The sequence below is a fragment of the Mobula hypostoma genome, chromosome 9 (assembly GCF_963921235.1).
Source record: "Mobula hypostoma chromosome 9, sMobHyp1.1, whole genome shotgun sequence".
In the NCBI taxonomy this organism is placed as follows: domain Eukaryota; kingdom Metazoa; phylum Chordata; class Chondrichthyes; order Myliobatiformes; family Myliobatidae; genus Mobula; species Mobula hypostoma.
In genome coordinates, this window is record NC_086105.1 from 128979894 (window position 1) to 128999600 (window position 19707).

General features: G+C 40.3%; 1 protein-coding gene across 1 annotated transcript in view; it reads right to left on the reverse strand.

Moving 5' to 3' along the window:
- The window catches only part of dnah3 (dynein axonemal heavy chain 3), a 150834-nt gene that overhangs the window by 72019 nt on the left and 59108 nt on the right, over positions 1-19707 (reverse strand). The window contains exons 20-31 of the mRNA XM_063059569.1: positions 19401-19580; positions 18215-18351; positions 13956-14157; positions 13013-13105; positions 11530-11640; positions 11262-11376; positions 9784-9982; positions 7747-7855; positions 4613-4726; positions 2370-2546; positions 1572-1663; positions 36-255 (exon numbers count right to left, since the gene is read on the reverse strand). Of these exons, the coding sequence (XP_062915639.1) occupies positions 36-255; positions 1572-1663; positions 2370-2546; positions 4613-4726; positions 7747-7855; positions 9784-9982; positions 11262-11376; positions 11530-11640; positions 13013-13105; positions 13956-14157; positions 18215-18351; positions 19401-19580 (1749 nt within the window). The remainder of the gene's footprint in view (positions 1-35; positions 256-1571; positions 1664-2369; positions 2547-4612; positions 4727-7746; positions 7856-9783; positions 9983-11261; positions 11377-11529; positions 11641-13012; positions 13106-13955; positions 14158-18214; positions 18352-19400; positions 19581-19707) is intronic.

Below are 19707 nucleotides of genomic sequence, written 5' to 3' on the forward strand. Positions count from 1 at the left end.
GCCACCCCTACCCCTAAGGTTTCTTGATACTGTACCTGAAACAGTGGTACATCCTGGGCCAAGAACTTGGCTAAGTTCACATCCAGCAGGGCCTGCAGCAACAGCACACTCTCATCCTGAGCTGTAAATTTCAGCTTCAGGTTCCCAGCTGCCGTGAGGACAGACTTCACTGCACGCATGCCGTAATCATAGTGATGCTGCGATGATAACTGCTCAGAGCACAGGCGATAGGTAGCCACGATCTTCTGAGAAAGGCTGGGGAAGGGAGTATTCCAGGTGAGGGCCGATGGGGAGTGACAGCAATGACACATAGCTAAAATAATTGTGTCAGACAAAATTAAACAATAATCATGTACAGAATGAACAAGTGATGAGACATAACTAGTGATCCTTTGAGCCAAGCAGTCACATCACGTAATACTGTACTTTAAAGATGCAGTCCTGGGATTTTGAAAGAACACAATTCTTCCAAATTTAGTTTAATTTGTATAGTCAGATTACTTGAACCAGAACAAAAGCAAAAGGCATGCAGATAGACCTTAAAAAATGGCCATTGTAAGTATGTAGCAGTCTGAAGGACCTGTCATAATGTCACACATTATTGTGCAAACTTAATTATATAACCCATGTGCATCAGCCCTCCTATCAGTAATTTCTGCTGCTGATGTAGAGACAGGGAAGGGGGTCACTCAATTTAAGTAACTCCACTAAAGCTCCTGCATCATTAGTATTTTTTTTGCCAAAGGCAAGACCAAGTCTGCAGCCGGAGCTGCTATGGTGATCCAGAGTACATGGCAGGAATGTGATTTCCACAGACTACACCCCTGAGTTGTCAAATGTTGAGCCTAAGTACCTTCAAGAATTTCTGTATCCTGGCCAAGTCTTCATCCCTTCTGATCCTTGCAAATTTATTTGGGGAATATAAGGAAAGGCCATGGATTCTCAGTCATAAAATATCATCATAAGGACATACTCTTCATGATAAAGGTCACATTAACACTGATTCTGATACAATACCTTGGCAGATGTGGCTTCCACAACTGTGCTGCTCCAAAGAGCGCTACATGAGGTCATTCTTACCCTCGGCCATTCGGCTCTACAATGAGTCAACCTATATCCAGGGAGGTGATGACTCCCTCCTGTTAGTCTGTTTGAGGTAACTTATTTTTTTATTCTTTCTTACTTCTCTTCTAACATTTGCATACTTGTATATCTGTGCACTTGTAATGCTACTGTGACACTGTAATTTCCTTTGGGATCAAGAAAGTATCTATCTATCTATCTTCCATTGGTCACAACTGGTATGTAGCCCTGCAACTTCAAAGAAAGGAGTTACTTCCTGCATCAGCTGGACAAAGCTCGAGACAGGAGGAGACCAGAACAAACTGTCCAAGGTGGACAAGTGATAGGCAAAGCGCCCATCTTTTGTCGATAACGAGCTGGCCTCATACAGAATGCAGGCACCAGATACGGCTCATCAATTGCATTTGTTTCCACTGGGATGCGGATACAAGATCTACTGCTATACTTCAAAGGGGATCTAAGATAATTTAAATATATGTAATTTTTACCTTCGTGAGTCAATGAACCCCATTGAATAAAGGGAAATTTCACCAATCAGAGCATAGTCTGGAACCATCATCGCCACTGTACGGAATAACGCCTGGAAGGGAACAGCACAGGTGAAAACATTCTCTTTCACCAGATCCAGTTGTTTATGTCCTGAGAAGGAAATTTATCTAAGCACCAAATTAGGTACAGTATCTTGTTCACTTTAATACTTGGCATTGTCAATATAATAACAACCATGGCTGGTGCATTCAAAATGCAAAACTGACTTGCACATGGAGTTTATTTGGTTATCTACAAATTTAGATTCAAAAACTCTGTTGCAGGGATCTCAAAGTCTTTCGACACACCACTCATTGCTTATAAATACTGTAGTGTTTTTAAGTGTGTTTACTGAGTATACGAGATATATTAAATATCGTTAGACCAGACAATGATTTAGCTGAGAGCTCACTCTTCAGTTAAAGATGCTCCATTGATAACTCTGACACTGTTCTTTGCCTTTACTAGGGCAAGATGGTAAGAAGTAGGGGGGAAATTTCCTTTTGGGGAAGCGAAAAAGAAACAAAATAACTTTGAGCTCCATTTCTGTAAGTAAAATCAGAGATTTCAGTCTTCAAATGACTAAGTACATGTTTCAAAAACAAACAGCTGGGAAATCAACCCGCATCAAATAATGGTAGAAATGCATTTATATCTTTCTATTTGTTTTAACTCAAAATAATTTGATATTATTTCCAAACAATTTTCAGAATTTGGACTTGTTTGAACATCGTCAAATCAGAAAGTAAAAGCCTTACCTTAAGGTTGTCTGGAAGTTCTGCCCGACCAGCATAGCCAGGATTCATAGTTATAAAGACTGAACAGGTTGGGTTGAGAGAAATTTCAGTACCTTCAAAGAGAAATGTTTTAAGTTTCCGTATAATTGCTTGCTGAATGCTGAGAATCTGCTGTGCAACCACAGACAGCACTTCAACCTGGAGATCAAAACAACAACTCAATGGTGAGACCTTTCAGAGTAATTTTACCCACCCCCCATCTCCTTTTTCCAATTCCCCATTCTGGCTCACCCCTTAACGTTTCTCTTCTCACCTGCCCATTACCTCCTTCTGGTGCTCCTCCTTCCTCCCTTTCTCTTCCTCCCTCCCTTTCCACTCCTTCCCTTTCTCCTCCTCCCTCCTCTCCTCCCCTATCGTGCTTCTTCAGCCCTTTACCTCTCCTATTGTATCATCTTTCAACATCTCACTTCATCCCTCCCCCACCCACCTACCTTCCCCCTCAACTGATTTCACCTATCATTCGCCAGCTTGTATTCCCTCCCCCTCACACTTCTTATTCCAGCTTCTTCCCCCTTCCTTTCCAATCCTGATGAAGGGCCTCCGCCCAAAACATCAACTGTTAATTCCCCTCCACAGATGCTGCCTGACCAGTTGAGCTTCTCCAGCATTTTATGTTTGTTGCTCTGTGACCTTTAATGCTTTGTATAACCTCCAGCTCTTTTCTCTTTCATTGTGTAAGCCATAAAGGATAAAATAATAATATTGTGCAGGATGAAGATATTTTGAAGAATGTGACATATCCTAAAAGATGAAAATATGCCATTACAAAAAAAATCACCTCAACAGTTCCGCAACAACTGCCAAGTAATTTGGAAAACCCAATAAGTGACCGTTGCCAAAGTCTGAGCAGAGGCCATACGTAGGCCTCCTTGGGCTTCCCAGATTACCGAAGGACGATGATACTTGTGCTTAAAAATGAAACCAGCTAACAAATCTCCTCCATTAATGATAATGCGGTCTTTTGAGCAGCAGCAAGACACTCACGGGAAATGGGGGCTGTTTAAAAGTGTGTGTTGGATTGAAGAGTATTACTGTCATTCTGTTGGCAATTCTATCAGAGGTCTGAGCAAAGAACGACAGCCTCTCTCTAAGAATCTTGAGGCAGCAGAGGTCCAGGAAGCTGAGTAATCAGATTCAGTTGTTTCCTTCTAAACTGGGATGAGGAACTTTGAGCCTCATAAACCAAGCTCCCACTATTTGTATTCAGAACCACCTTTGCCACAAAGGAGAAAATGTCAGTTTACACCATGGCCTGCAATGAGTTGAACATACAAGTTTAGTCAAGAGCTAAATGAATGGAATAGCAGGCCTGGGAGACAAAGTGGCCTCTACACTTTCCTGTACACTAAAGTTTCTATGTAGTCAGAGCAAAGGCCATTACAATTCCATGAAATTATGTACTTGTTCCTCAGGTGTCTGTGCCTATCTATTATAGGCAAGTTCATTTGTCTTTGTTATCAAATACAAAATTTACATGTTGTTCTTAAATCTTTTAAAACCCTGTGCCTTTTTCACAAAATGTCGTGATCGTGTTCCTGAGTTAATCTGAGTATTTCAGGACATTTTGTGACATTAAGGATATTATGAAAATGGAAATTGCTAATGTTCTTGGATTGGAATAGGTAATCTTCAAACCTACTACAGGAATATGGCTGATTTAATCCATGGCTTGTGCTGAGTTAGTTGTTCAGTCAGACAGCATTAAATTTGGCCACATTACACCTCTGCTACTGAGCAAAAAAAAGTACAAGCAAGAGTTCCTGCTGCTTATCGTTCGTCAGTAATCTCTGCTGAAGAGACTGGGTATAAACTTTGGTCAAGGACAACCTCAAATAATCTTTTTTACTTTACTCTTTAGTTATCCATGAGGGGTTAAATCCAGTGACACTGATTGCTTTGGTCCATTTGATAAAGAGTTGGTGAATGGTTAACGGAACCATCGACTGGCAATGATTTATGACTCAGGAGAGAATGGGAAACAATTAGATTTTTTTTAAAAGGAGGACCAAAATAAACAAAAGAAAATAACAGCAAAGGAACCTTAGCTTAAATAATGTTTTCAAATGTATTAGTAAATGAGTGCAAAAGTGTAAAAACTGAGATCTATGCAAACTCTCCAGCTCACTGAACTTTCTGTTTACTGCATCGTTAATTAAGTAAATATTGTAACTAAAAAGTCATTATCTTCCTGTCTAAGTAATTACCTCTATTCTGTTGAACTCATCAAAGCAGGCCCAGGCTCCAGCTTGAGCAAGACCCTTGAAAAATTTGCCCATTGCTTTGTAATCCAGACCATCAGAGCAGTTGAAAACTACACACTGCAAGAACAAAGAAAAGGCCAGTCTTGTTGAACAACACACTTAAAGGCAATATCTACTCTACATAAATGCAAGCCTCCATTCTTTCTTTAAGAAGAGTTTGAGAAAGATTTTTTCCTTTTAGTTTTACGCCATGACACATTACACCAGATTTCTGATCAAGGCCATTACTTGTGGCATCATTGAGACAATCTACTGAATTTAGCAATTTTCTTATTAGCCTAGAGCAAAAGCACCATAAAAATGATCACGATATTATAATAAATATATTCTCAAGACTTCATCTCCAAAGCTCTAATTGCACCATTTAGCCATTATCAGCAAACTGTACTCAGCCTCCGAGGCTCATTAAACGTTAATGAATTGCATTTCACAAGAAGAATGCACTGATGTGGCTCGTAGTCAATCCACTGACACTAATGATTGAATTCTAGGTAATAGTTGTTTAGGATATAGGTACAATTGTAATTTTGACCCCCACTACCTGGACAGTAATTTGACTGAGCAGATCTCCTACCTACTGTAAAATATGCCTGACTTTTATTCTTCCCACATGACTAAATAATCAACATGATGAACATTTTACCACAGTAAGCATTATCTCTGGCCCAGCTGATAGAAAAGATTGAAGATTAAAGCTTTATTTCGAAACATACTGCGAAATGCATGATTTGAGTCAACGACCAACATAGTCCGAGGACTGTGCAGTGGGCAGCCTGCAAGGGCCAACAGAGCATGCCCACAACTTACTAACCCTAACCCCCACGTCTTCGGACTGTGGGAGGAAACCGGAGCACCCAGAGGAAACCCACGCAGTCACAGGGAGTACTGACAGACTCGTTACAGACAATAACATGAATTGAACCTCAATCTTCCGATCACTAGCGCTGTAAAGCTTTACACAAACTGCTGTGCTACCGTGCTGTTCTCAATGATAAAAATTGGGATAGCTCCCAATTCCGAAAGGTGAGCATAAAGTAACTGAATTTCCAATCCAGATCTTTTGGAGGTGCAATCTTTTGGATGAGACTTTAAGTTGTGGCCCAATCTGCTTCCTCAGGCGGGTGTGGAAGATTCCATAGTAACATGACAATATGTGAGTGGACCAACTCAACTGATAAGCCAACTTGACCTTGTGCGCCACCCACCCAGTAGAAAGTCCCGTCTTCACACAAAGAGATGCTCTACATTGTCCGGTGTGGCATTGCCAATGAACAGATTTGACAATTCAAACCTGGGTAAACAGAAGATCAAAACTGGTTCAGGAGAGAATGCCAGACCAGCACTCCTCCTAAAACTGAGGTCCTATCCTGACGAAGCTGTGCTAAATCTATTGAATCAAGCAATCTCACAATCAGTGGATCAGATCAAAGCTGAGAGAAAGGTGAGAAAGGTGGTGAATAATTAAATAGCCTATAGAAGAGTGAGCCAAGAACATCCCCATCTTCAGCAACGAAAGGGCCCGTCCCATGCAACCATGCCAAGTGAAAGATCCATGCCATTTGCTGTGATGATCTACACTGTCACAGAAGCCAGTCTTCAGCCAGCTTAATTTGCCCCTCAAAAATAAATAGCATCATTAAACTCCCGACTAGGAGTTGAGGATGCCATCCTCTACCTGCTGAACCGTGTCAACGCCCACCTGGACAAGCCAGCGAGCACTGTGAGGGTCATGTTTTTTGACTTCTCCAGTGCATTCAACACCATCCGCCCTGCTCTGCTGGGGAAGAAGCTGACAGCGACGCAGGTGGATGCTTTCCTGGTGTCATGGATTCTAGATTACCTGACTGGCAGACCACAGTACATGTGCTTGCAACACTGTGTGTCCGACAGAGTGATCAGCAGCACTGGGGCTCCACAGGGGACTGTCTTGTCTCCCTTTCTCTTCACCATTTACACCTCGGACTTCAACTACTGCACAGAGTCTTGTCATCTTCAGAAGTTTTCGGATGACTCTGCCATAGTTGGATGCATCAGCAAGGAAGATGAGGCTGAGTACAGGGTTACGGTAGGAAACTTTGTCACATGGTGTGAGCAGAATTATCTGCAGCTTAATGTGAAAAAGACTAAGGAGCTGGTGGTAGACCTGAGGAGAGCTAAGGTACCGGTGACCCCTGTTTCCATCCAGGGGGTCAGTGTGGACATGGTAAAGGATTACAAATACCTAGGGATACGGGTTGACAATAAACTGGACTGGTCAAAGAACACTGAGGCTGTCTACAAGAAGGGTCAGAGCCATCTCTATTTCCTGAGGAGACTGAGGTCCCTTAACATCTGCCGGACGATGCTGAGGATGTTCTACGAGTCTGTGGTGGCCAGTGCTATCATGTTTGCTGTTGTGTGCTGGGGCAGCAGGCTGAGGGTAGCAGACACCAACAGAATCAACAAACTCATTCGTAAGGCCAGTGATGTTGTGGGGATGGAACTGAACTCTCTCACGGTGGTGTCTGAAAAGGAGGATGCTGTCCAAGTTGCATGCCATCTTGGACAATGTCTCCCATCCACTACATAATGTACTGGGTGGGCACAGGAGTACATTCAGCCAGAGACTCATTCCACTGAGATGCAACACAGAGCATCATAGGAAGTCATTCCTGCCTGTGGCCATCAAACTTCACAACTCCTCCCTTGGAGGGTCAAACACCCTGAGCCAATAGGCTGGTCCTGCACTTATTTCCTGGCATAATTTACATATTACTATTTAAATATTTATGGTTTTATTACTCTGTATTATTTATGGTGCAACTGTAACGAAAACCAATTTCCCCCAGGATCAATAAAGTATGACTATGACTATGACTAAAATGGCTGGATACAGCAATAACTCAGGGAACAGGTCAGCTGGAGTGGTGAAGATCTGCGCTCCAGAGCTAGTCACGACTCTAGCCAGGCTATTCCAAAACCATGGATTACTGAGCTAACAAAGAGAAACAGTAAATGGAAATTGCAACACAGGTTATTTCTTTAAAGTGTTACTATGAAACCAAGGAGTAACACATGGTTACTTGTCATTCAATTACCTGCTTGGCTACTGCTTTCGCCAAATCTTTCGTTGTTTCTGTTTTTCCAGTTCCTGCTGGTCCTTCTGGGGCACCGCCAAGGTTTAATTTTAATGCTCCCATCAATGTCCTTGATAGTTGACAAGAAAAATGCAACACTTAATCAGGAGAATAAAGATAATATGCATATCTCATGGATTTTCCAAACTACCTGAACACTATATATTTTTACTATTCAAGTGCCATAACCTGTCTGGGTTTAAAAACTGTTTAAACATTCCACTAAGTATCATTGTTCTACATATATGAATACTCCTTTACATTAATATAGCTTCCCCCTAATGGGATTAGATTTCATTGACCATGACTTTGCCAGTCTGTTTATTCCTCCGGAGCAGGGATTCCCAACCCAAGGTCCATGAACCACTCGGTTAATGGCAAAGCTCCACAGCATAAAAAAGGTGGGAACCCCTGCTCTGGAGGATTATACGGGTTGCAGTTTGGTTTTAATGATGTTCTCCAATCAGATTCTGATCATGTACAGTGTTCTGTGCCTTAATATCTCCATTTCTGGTTGAAAGCTGCAGGGGAAAAACCAAACTGCAGGAAGCTTTTGTTGCCTCTGATAACAAAAACAGAAGGACACTTGCTATTAGAAGCCATTTCACGGTACAAACTCATCACTAATGTCCTTCAGGGAAGAACTAGTATTCTTACTCGGTCTGTACCTGCTTTCCACCCCACAACAATGTATTTGACTGCCCTCTTAAAAGGTATAGCTATCTCCTCAGTTTTATCAAACCACCAACTAAAATAATGGTCAGAACAGATAATGCACAGCAAAGGACCCATTCCTGGGCAGTGCTCCATGAACTGATGGAAGTCCTTCACCACAATTAAGTAATCACTCAAGGAAGATTGCTGCATCTTTTCGTTAGCAAGTAGGGAACATAAAATCTAGTCTTCTCAGTAACATCATCAATGCATATATGCATAAAGAAAAACAGAATTATTGTTCTGTAAATCTGCTCTGTAAATAAGCCTCAGTAAGTATTTTTAAGTATCGCTAAAGAACTGCAAAATATTTATACAATGGATCTGGCAATACTGGCTGGAGTCTAACCAAGACCCCAAGTTACTTCAGTTACTACATACAAAACACACATTTCCTGAATGAGCTGAAATTCATTCAAATTTTCAATTGAAAGATCAGCATGAAGGAAAATTAAGTATTTGGGTGTTTCCCAATTATTATCAAATAAAATGCATGGATTGGATTCACTTAAATTTCTGAAACTAAAATGACTTCGGATCAATTTGAAATTTCGAAAAGGCGTATTTGGTGGGTTTCATAATCATCAAACTAGACAAAAATTAGGCCTTCCCTTTTTTTCTTTTAAGTACAGACATGCATCTTCATATAATAGGCATCCATTAGTCTCACGAGACCATGTATTTGAGCCTTGAAAGGTTTCCAGGGCGTAGGCCTGGGCAAGGTTGTTTGGAAGACCAGCAGTTGCCCATGCTGCAAGTCTCCCCTCTCCACCGATGTTGTCCAAGGGAAGGGCATTAGGACCCATACAGCTTGGCACCGGTCTCGTCACAGAGCAATGTGTGGTTAAGTGCCTTGCTCAAGGACACACACACTGCCTCAGCCAAGACTCGAACTAGCGACCTTCAGATCACTAGATGAACGTCTTAACCACTTGGCCATGCGCCAACACATCTTCATATAAACTTACCAACTTTCAACACACACACACACACACACACACACACACGCACGCACGCACACGCACAAGGCAGAAACCTTAATTCAAAGACATTTCATTCACAGACAAAATTACTTCGCAGAAATATTAATCTAAGTTGCTATATCAAGTTGCTATGCTAGTACCAGAAGCAGGTGACACCTGCACAATCCTTTCTGATTTGATTTGACACAGACTGCGCATTTCACTGTATGTTTCAATGTGCATGTGACAATTAAGGCTAATCTTCATACCAGAAGCACAGAGTGGACAGTTTCTTACAGAAGAATAAACAGCGGTACTTTACCTGTAACATCGGTCAGTGAGCGGTGTTATAACAAGTCGGGCAGAGTTACCCAGATATTCGTAACCATATGTCAAAACAGTAGTGATCATACGCACAATCACCTCATCTTCTTCCCAGTAATTTCTCAGCTGGGATATCCACATGAAATCATTGAGGCTTGATACATTAGCATCTGTCAATTGGGCAACTACATCACGTGCTGTCAGAACAGAACACACAACTGGTATATTATAGTCTTTTTAAATACTGTATCTCTAAACCTTCCCTTTTCTCCTATCAAAGTACAGTCCTATTGAGCTGTAGTAACTTCAGTGGCCATTATTTACATAAGACAATTCAAATCTGAAACATTGCATCTCTCCAGTACTTCACTCTTCTGGGTTTATATGTGTATACTACCAGAAGCAGAGGCTGCTAAACATTCAGGTGAAGAAACTGAAAATACTTCCACTTCCAGAGGATTAGGGAGATTTATTGCATTCCTATCCCTGCCCTAGGCGACCAACTAGTCAAACGTAGAACCTGTTATGCGCCAGACTCACAGAAAAGCATGGTCTGACTTGGATGGTCAAAGTCACATGGTCCACATGGTCCAATTCTGGAGCAGGTGGCCACACCTTCCTTAGCATTTGTTCTGTTGGTTGAGAATGGTTCAGGTTTTCCTTGGTAAGTTACAGTCTGGGACTTCAACACTTGGGTCAATTACCAGTTTGTGGTTGCTAATGTTTGTGATTAACTATCAACAGACGAGACTCTTGTCAGTTTGTAAGGACTTGAAGTGTGATTTAACAACACAGGAATGAGAGCAACATCCAGTTGGCCCTTTGTGCCTGTTCTGACATTTAATAAGATCACAGCTGATCTCTAATCTGAGTCACTTCTCTGTATTTGCTCCATATCCTCTGATCTCTAAAAATCCATCTCTCAATCTCTGTTTAATCTTCAGCAGAGAATTACAGAGAACCACCACCATCTGGGTGAAGAATCAGATTCAGGCTTACTACCACTGACGTACATCATGAAATTTTTTGTTTTTGTGGCAGCAATACAATGCAAGACATAAAATTTACTATAAGCTACAATAAAAATAAATAAAAGTGCAACAGAGGAATAGTGAGGTAGTGTTCAAGGGTTCACGTCTCAGTCCTGAATAATCAAGCTCACACTTTGTGAAACCCAAAACAAATTATGTTCCAAACCAACAAAACTTGTTCAATGATTCTCTTCAAAGAACTCGGCTGTATTATGCAAAAAAAGCCAGCTCTATTATGTGAAGGTAACAAATTCCTTTCTTTGAAATGAATTTGTCACCTTTACATAATGTAGCTGACTTTTCAAAGCTTTAGTTGTCTGGGCAACTTCATAGCTTTATCACTTCTGCCCACATCCTCAGAACAAATTATTTAAGAAAATGTGACTTGCCGAAACAAACATCTTACTGTTCCTTCTCCCAGAGAAAAGCTTCGGACAATAATTACCATGCACATCGATGACAATCAGTGCTCCAAGAGTCATGCGTTCTCCACTAGATAGCTTTCCTCGCACCAGTTCCACTATTTCATTGATCTGTTCATTACTTTTCTGTAGATAATCCTTCAAAGCAATGGGGAAATGTGTTTCCATAGTAATTAGTGCACTCAAAGAGAAAAGCAGTGATCAATACATTTTTTTTCCCGAAATTTGAAGTATTTTCTCCTGTGAGGTTTATCCTCACACCACAATCAGGCTGACTTGATTTCAACTTACAGCTAAAGTTCCATTTTTAATAGCCTCAGAAACCTGACTGGTCCAGTAGATCGAGGACACGGAAATCACAACCTGTCCAGGCCACTGAAGAACCCATTTTCTACGAGGAAGCTTGAAAAGAAAAGAATAACACACTTAAGTAATTTCAAATCTCAAATGATAAATATTTTTCAGGATCACTGAGTATATAATATTCTCATATTTCCCTTTAACTTAGGAGGAGGTAATTCAATCTACAGAATCTAAGCCTACTCTGGGCTGCTCCGGGGATTTGGATCCAAGGAGTCAGTTTGGTTTGGAATGCTGTTGTGGTTGCCTACTTCTGTTGTTTGCATGATTTGTTTTGTTTTTTTTAAATTGGGTTCTTTCAGGTACCTTGCTTTGCGACTGCCTGTAAGCAAACAAATCTCAAGGTTGCATAATTTATACATTCTTTGAAGATAATAAATGCAATTTGAATCTTGATTTTGTTTCTCTGCTTATTTCGGTATGATGTATTTTCTTTCATGCGTCCATCAGCTCCACAACCACTTCCACTTGGGATAAATTTGCAATTAACTTTATGTGTTTGGGAATGGGTGGAAACTCGACCCGGAGAAAACCCATTCTGTCATGGGAGTACCTGCAAAGTCCTTACAGGTAGTGGCAGAGTTCAGGGTTGAATCTGGGCCACTGGAGATGCAAGCTGCAGTTCTACCTGAGCCACTAACTGCACAACTTTCACCGGCAGATAACATGCTTCATAAGTTTTTATTAAATACCAGAACACTTTGGTTCCAATATCAACAGAATCTAGTAAAGGATGCACATTTCTTCCTGCTGGGGTACGTTCCAGGGACTATGTTACAATACCGTGGAGATAATTCATGGGTGTTAAAGGTAAGTACTGAGCTCCATTGTACTGGGAATGGACATCTATTTCTCAAGCTCCCGGTAATGCACCCCTCCTCTCCTCCACCATTCCCCATTCCTGTTTTCCTCTCCTCACCTCCATCTGGTATTCCTCCCCTTTCCCTTTCCTCCATGGTCTTCTGTCCTCTCCTAACAGATTCCTCCTCGTCCATCCCTTTATCTCTTTCACCAATCAATTTCTCAGTTCTTTAATTCACACCCTCCCCCTCTCCTGGTTTCACCTATCATCTGCCACCTTGTACTTCTTCCTCCCCTCCCCTCACCTTCCTGCTCTGACTTCTCCCCTTCCTTTCCAGTCCTGATGAAGAGTCTCGACCCAAAACTCTTTCCCGTAGATGCTGCCTGGCCTGCTGAGTTCCTGCAGCATTTTGAGCATGTTGCTTTGTATTGTTTTACTGAGTAAACATCCTACCATAACCAGGATATTGATAGGGATGGAATAAACTGATGCAAATACATTAATAAAAGGCAGTATGAAACACAGGTTACTACTAATTCTATCAATGAGTTGGTAGAAATTATCATAATCATTTATAATTGTTTAATTGTGATCTATATCATTTCCTATTACCTGAACATAGTTGGCAATACCTTCCTTAATAACATGCTTTATACTGCTCAACATCATCTCTTCAACTTGCAAAAGCCATTTCTCCACCATACCCTGTAAGAAACAACAAAAAAAGCTTATACTTTTCATAAGTTTAGTGTACTGATCTTATAAAACTGACTAACGTCAAAAATAAACATGAAGAAATTATGGGAACATGGGGACTGATTTTTTTCATGAAACTCAAAGCAACCCTTCACAGACCTCTGAACGTTTTAAACGTTTGGAAAAAAAGTTGCCAAGATATGTAGTAACTACCAGGTGTAACAAAAATTCTTTTAATTTATTGTTTTACGTGCACCATGCATATAACCATGTCCAATCCAACTCACAAATCCACAGTTGAAAACTGAACATGTTTTTGTATCTATTTGGAACGAATTTAAGAAATTGGAAGGAATTTCACACTTCCGATACAGAAGAAAACTGAACATCAGTTCTTATGATGAGAAAGTTTGAAGATACTGGAAATCCGAAGCCTCCTCACCGTCCCCCCCACCGTTTTATTCTGGCATCTTCCCCCTTCCATTTCATTCCTAAAGAAGAGTCTCGACACAAAATGTTGACTGTTTTCCATAGATGCTGCCTGACCTGCTGAGTTCCTTCAACGTTGTGTGTGTGCTAGTTCTTAAGATCTTTGTAGCCCTGAGTAGTGATTAGGTCTGAGGTTTAATTCAATTACGATTTTTAGATGTTTTGAAATTAAAATAACCAAAGGTTTTTATATAATTGACCCCTCCTTATTGTAGAAAAGGGGCAATTTCACAAAAGACCATTGGTTATTCGTTTAACTTTAAAAAATGTTTAAATCATAATTGAACTAAACCTCAGGCTTAATCACTGTAATATGGGTTGTTCGGTAAGAAGTGAGGAGCAGCTGATAGGCATAGAAGCAAGTGGGTACCTTAGCTTTTGCTGGGTTAATATTTTTAACAAACGGTACAATTTCTCCTTCAGAGCTAATCATTCCCGTTATTTGAAGCTGATCAGTGAACTGAAGTTTTGCTATCCCTTCAAAGCACTTCTTCAGATGTGGTTGGACTCTGAGTGGGTCTTTGGTTTCCGAAAGAATTTCGAGCAGTTCATCGTTGGATAAGAAAAAGAACCTGTAGAGGACAAAAAAAGGACCCAGAGACTCAGCACACAAGAGAACAAACACAATGATTGAGTTCGCTTTGAAAATCGATTTAAAGCTGATTCCCATTCCACTCTTTCTCATCTTTGAATTCTCTTATTCTGACCCACTTCCCCCTTTTATTTGACCCAATGCAAGTACTTTCAGTTCAAGCAGTTTCACAAAAAGGAATAAAAAGGAAAATATTTTCAGGACAGTCTAATGATTGCGGTCCCTCCAGAGAACATTTTAACATCTTTGCCAATAAGCAAAAGGTAAGGGCCTTATGCCCCTTAAGGATGCTGAAATTTAAAGATAAGGAATTAGAAACCATAGAAACCACAGCACAGAAACGGGCCTTTTGGCCCTTCTTGGCTGTGCCGAACCATTTTCTGCCTAGTCCCACTGACCTGCACACGGACCATATAAAGAAAAATATATATAGAATTCTTTAGGTCAGTGAAGAGAACAAGTGGATAAAATTCCCAAATCATCCAAATTTTTTTACTCCAGCTCAAATTTACTCCAAGTTTTAAATCCCAGTTCAAATTTCTACGAATAGTGAACTTTAAATGTTTTGCACTCCAGCCTTCTAGCTTTTGAGCATTACCCGGAATATTCCGAATAGACTGCAGAAACTCAGTTCATTATACTCCCAATCGTAACTCTCCCCAACTGACAGCGCAGTACAACCTGCAACGTGTAATAGCATCCTAGACTTCCAAAGCAATTATTTGGGAGGAATTTGGCGGAGGGAGGAGTGGAATTTACATTTCATGTATTAGATTTGTTGGATGTGTTGATGTTTCATGTATGGAAATATCAATGCCCTTGAATAGAAAACATAGTGGATACAGCCCAGTCTATCAGGGGTAAAGCCCTCCCCACCATTGAGCACATCTACATGGAGTGTTGTCACAGGAAAGCAGCATCCATCATCAGGGATCCTCACCACACAGGTCATGCTTTCTTCTCGCTGCTGCCATCAGGAAGAAGATACAGGAGCCTCAGACTCAGGAACATTTATTACCCCTCAACCTTCAGGCTGTTGAACCAGAGGGCATAACTTCACTTGCCCAATCACTAAACTGCTGTCACAACCTATGGACTCACTTTCAATGACTCTTCATCTCATGTTCTTGATATTTATTGCTTATTTATTTTAAAATTATTATTTCTTTTTTTTCTTTTTGTATTTGCGCAGCTTGTTGTCTTGTCCAAACTGGTTGTCCGCCCTGCTGGCGCAGTCTTTCATTGATTCTATTATGGTTGTTGAATTTATTAAGCATGCCCACAAGAAAATGAATCTCAGGATTGTTATGGTGACATATGTACTTTGATAATAAATTTCCTTTGGACTTTCAGAGAATAACAGGTTTTTAAGCAAACAGATTCAAAGAAAGGAGAGCTGGAAAGGAGGAGGTCAGACCAAGGTCTGTAGAGACCAGGAGTGACGAAATGATAAGGGTGATGTTGGTGGATAGCTAAAAAAGGCAGTTAAACACTTAACAGATTAGATCAGAGGAGGTGTAAATAATTAGAGCAAAATAGCAGAGGGAAGGGAAATGTGGAAAAGCGAGGGAATTTAGGAAGCCTCTCCTAGCCCAGGAACATTGATGGGAAACTATAGATCACTTCACAGGAGCACAGATTCCACCTAGTGGTCATAAACCAACAAAGGACCGCCATCCAAAGCACGAGACTACGCCCCTTTCCAACAGTTTCATTACCAGCACCCAGAACACCAGAATCTGTTCCCTAGATAAAATAATAATATCAAACTGATACCTTCAAGCTCCTGACAGAAAGATTGAAAATCTGTTCCAATGAAGTGTGAAGGAGACCAATGATAGTGAAGACTAGGAATGATTTTGGGAAATTAGGTAGCATATGACTCGAATACTTGCAGACTGGACAGACTTGACTGTAAGCAACTAGTGCAGGAAACCAAGCTGGAAGTAAATTGAATCTTGGCTTCATCCTGGAGGTGACCTTTGGACCTTTGATGATGGGAAGGGAGAAATAAAGGTCATAGGTGTTGCAATTGTTATTCTTTCTACTTCTCTTCTAATAGTTATATCTGTGTTCTTGTAAAGCTACGGTGACACTTTAATTTCCTTTGGGATCAGTAAAGTATCTATCTATTACTGAATGCTGTGGACCAAGTACTGGGAGATGGAATTAAAACAGAAAGTTGAGAAGGCTGCCCACTGGTTGGTGTGGACAAGTTAGTCCACATGGCCTATTTCCATGTTGTATGACTCTATCTACAACAGCTCACTCAGGAAGTTAGTTATTGGAGGTGTGGAAGCTGCAGTAAGGCAACGTTTAAAGACAATGTACAGGTGAGAACGACAGTGGTGGTGTGCAGTCAACCCAGACCAGTCAGACTGCTGGAGCCACCCCTACTTACTGCAGACGAGATTGGCGAGGATGACTGTGGTGGTGTGTAATCGACCTTGATGAGTGGAGCCTCTGAAGTGAGACCTTTTCTATAAAAAGTTTTTGAAGAACATTACTTCCCTTTACTCAGTAGGGGATGCCAGAGACAAACAAGGTAGGGATAACAGAAAGACATGAAACACACCCAACAACTAAGGGACAATTGCTGTACTAACTTCAAACTATCATCAATTGTCAGCTTGTGGTTTTAATTGACTTTAACATTGCTGATGTGAATGGCGACTGATCTTGCAAAGAAGTGATTCAAACATACATAGTTTAACAAAAGGTCAACACCATTAACTAATAAGCCAGTTCTGTACAAAAAACTATCTTTGTTCTGTCCTGCCTTCAGAACAGTGTGGGTGACAGGAAAAACTGTTCTCCTTGTGCACAAGTGAAATAAAGTATGATTGAGCGGTAAATATGCGTGTGTTCCGAGTCCAGTTATCAGCGACAAGAGGATGAGTATATATTTATAATCAAGAACAATCAAATGTTTGTTCCAATAAAATTAGTTTGCACATGTCTCTTCTCATAACTGTGTGCTATTCTAACTCATTCTGCAGGTTAGGGGAAGTTAATGAAGCATCCTGTATTTGTTGCCTAGAATATCTACAGTGCCAGGGCCCTGTAGATTAGAGATGGGTCTGCAAGAAAGGGTATAAGGGGTATGAGTTTTTGCTACCGGAGTATACCTATTAGATTCCCTAGGTTGGCAATAACTGAGAGGAAAAATTTTTTTCAGGTGCCTTAATTATGAGGTTTTGAATTAAATAGAAGAGTACAGCTCAGGAACAGGCCATTCGGCCCACAATTCTGTGCCCAACCAGCTATAAAGCAAATCAGAAATGCCAAGCACTAATTCCTCCTACCTACAGCATGTCCACATCCTCCATCTTCCTTACATCCATGTGCCTATCCAAGCCTCTCTTAAAAGCCTCTAATATATTTGCCTCTACCACCATAGCAGGCAGTGCATTCCAAATATCCATGACTCTGAGTAAAAACAACTTACCCCTCACATTCTCCTTGAATCTATCCCCTCTCACCTTCAATGCATGCCCTCTGGTATTAAATATTTCAACCCTGGGAAACAGATACTCCCTGTCCACTCTATCTATGTCTCTCATAATCTTGTAAACATCTATCAGATCTCCCCTCAGCCTCCGACGCTCCAGAGAAAACAACCCAAGTTTATCCAGTCTCTCGTGCTAGCATGAGCCCTCTAAACCCGGCAGCATCCTGGTAAACCTCTCCTGCACCCTCTCCAAAGCCTCAACGTCCTTCCTACAGTGAGGCAAACCAGAACTGTACGCAATAGTCATCGTAACTCAATGAAAAACAAATTATTGCCAGTTCTATCTCTGCCAGCCATATTCCAGTAACTGTATCAAAAAACATCTTTTGTGTCCTCTGTGGATGCTGGACCCTCAAAAGAGAAAATCAAAGATTAAAGAAGCCCAAAAATTGTTAATATACATTAAATTATTTCCTGATTTTCTACAATATCTAACAACTTTTGTTATACTACCATGAATCTTCAATTCTACTCCGTTTAAGTAAAATGAATTAACTCCAGCATATTTTTAAGAAGGATCTGTTACCTTGGGAAATAAAGTCTTTTCTTCTCCAGGTACAGATTAAGGCCTTTCTGGATCTCTTCCAAGAGAACATTAGCTTCTACTAATCTTTCCAACATATTTGGCTGAGCAGTAGCTTCCAAAACATGAGTATCTTTTACCTTATAACAACAAAATTAACACATTAGAAAAAAAATATCTTGTACTATGTCTCACTGACAACAAATTAAGACAACCTTTCTCAGAAGACAATCTTTAATCTTATACCCAATTTAAACTAGCAATTATACACTAAACTGTCTCGAGGAAGCAAACTTACTGTGTCAGTGGGTGAAATTATGTGTAACATTATGTTATCAATTGAAAATAATGCTAGTTATCTAATAGGGATAATTTAACATTTTGAACACAAGAAACAAACTCTTTTTTTCAGCTTATTCACTCACAGGATATAGATATTGCTGGCAATGGACAATAAATGGTGGCCCCTGTGCTGTTAAGTATATAATTAACAGTAAGAAATACTCAACACCATCACCTGAGTAACACCTACAAAGAGAATGGTAATGTATTTAAAGTGATCCACTGATGTGAACTAGAGGCACCTTGCTAGCTTTGGTAATAGTCCCAGGTTTCTATCAAACTAAATTAAAAGGTTACTTCCCAGAAAAGGGCAGGGAGAAGGATATCAAAGAATGAGAGGAAGTTCTCCCCTTCATTCACACCCTGCAATTCCCGATTCAGGATTAGGTGCAAAACCTGGGAAGAAAATTTGGTAGGAAATAGAAAATAAAGGAAAAGAAAAATAAATACAAAGTATTTGAAGTACTTTGATTAGGTATGCCAGCAACTCTTCACCTACAGCCCAATATTAACGTGGAAAAATACTAGAAAGCCAAATATTGCTTTCAAAACTTCCCACAACTCTCCAAGTTTTTGGTATACATGGATGCTATAAAAATGAAGGGTCTCAACAAGGTTGTATAATTTATACATTATTTGATAATAAATGTACTTTGAATCTTTGTAATATCAACTGTTTATTCCCCTCCATAGATGATGCCTGGCCTGCTGTGTTCCTCCACCATTTTGCCCCTCTCTAAATTTCCTGCATCTACTGAATCTCGTGTTTATAAAAATACCTAATATTTATTTTGTTACTTGAATTCAATATTAAGTTTTGAATTGAAGAAATGGGTGATTAACTTACTGCTTCAAACATTATATCTTTCCAGTAGCCATCTACAATTCCAAACTTCCGACCTTCTTCTGGCATTTGAGCAATGATATCCTCAGAGCTAAAGATAGGCTCTAGGTAAAGCCAGGTGGCCTGACATTTTAACCAGGCATCAAGAATATTCTGCATCAGCATTAACTTCTCTTCCCAAAGCTAGATTGTTAAAAATTATACACAAAATTGTTACATTGACTGCTTATAATATCTTTATAAAAATAAACAACATCATCTCCTATCACCCAAACACATAAAAATGAGTTCTTTTGCTATCATATTTATT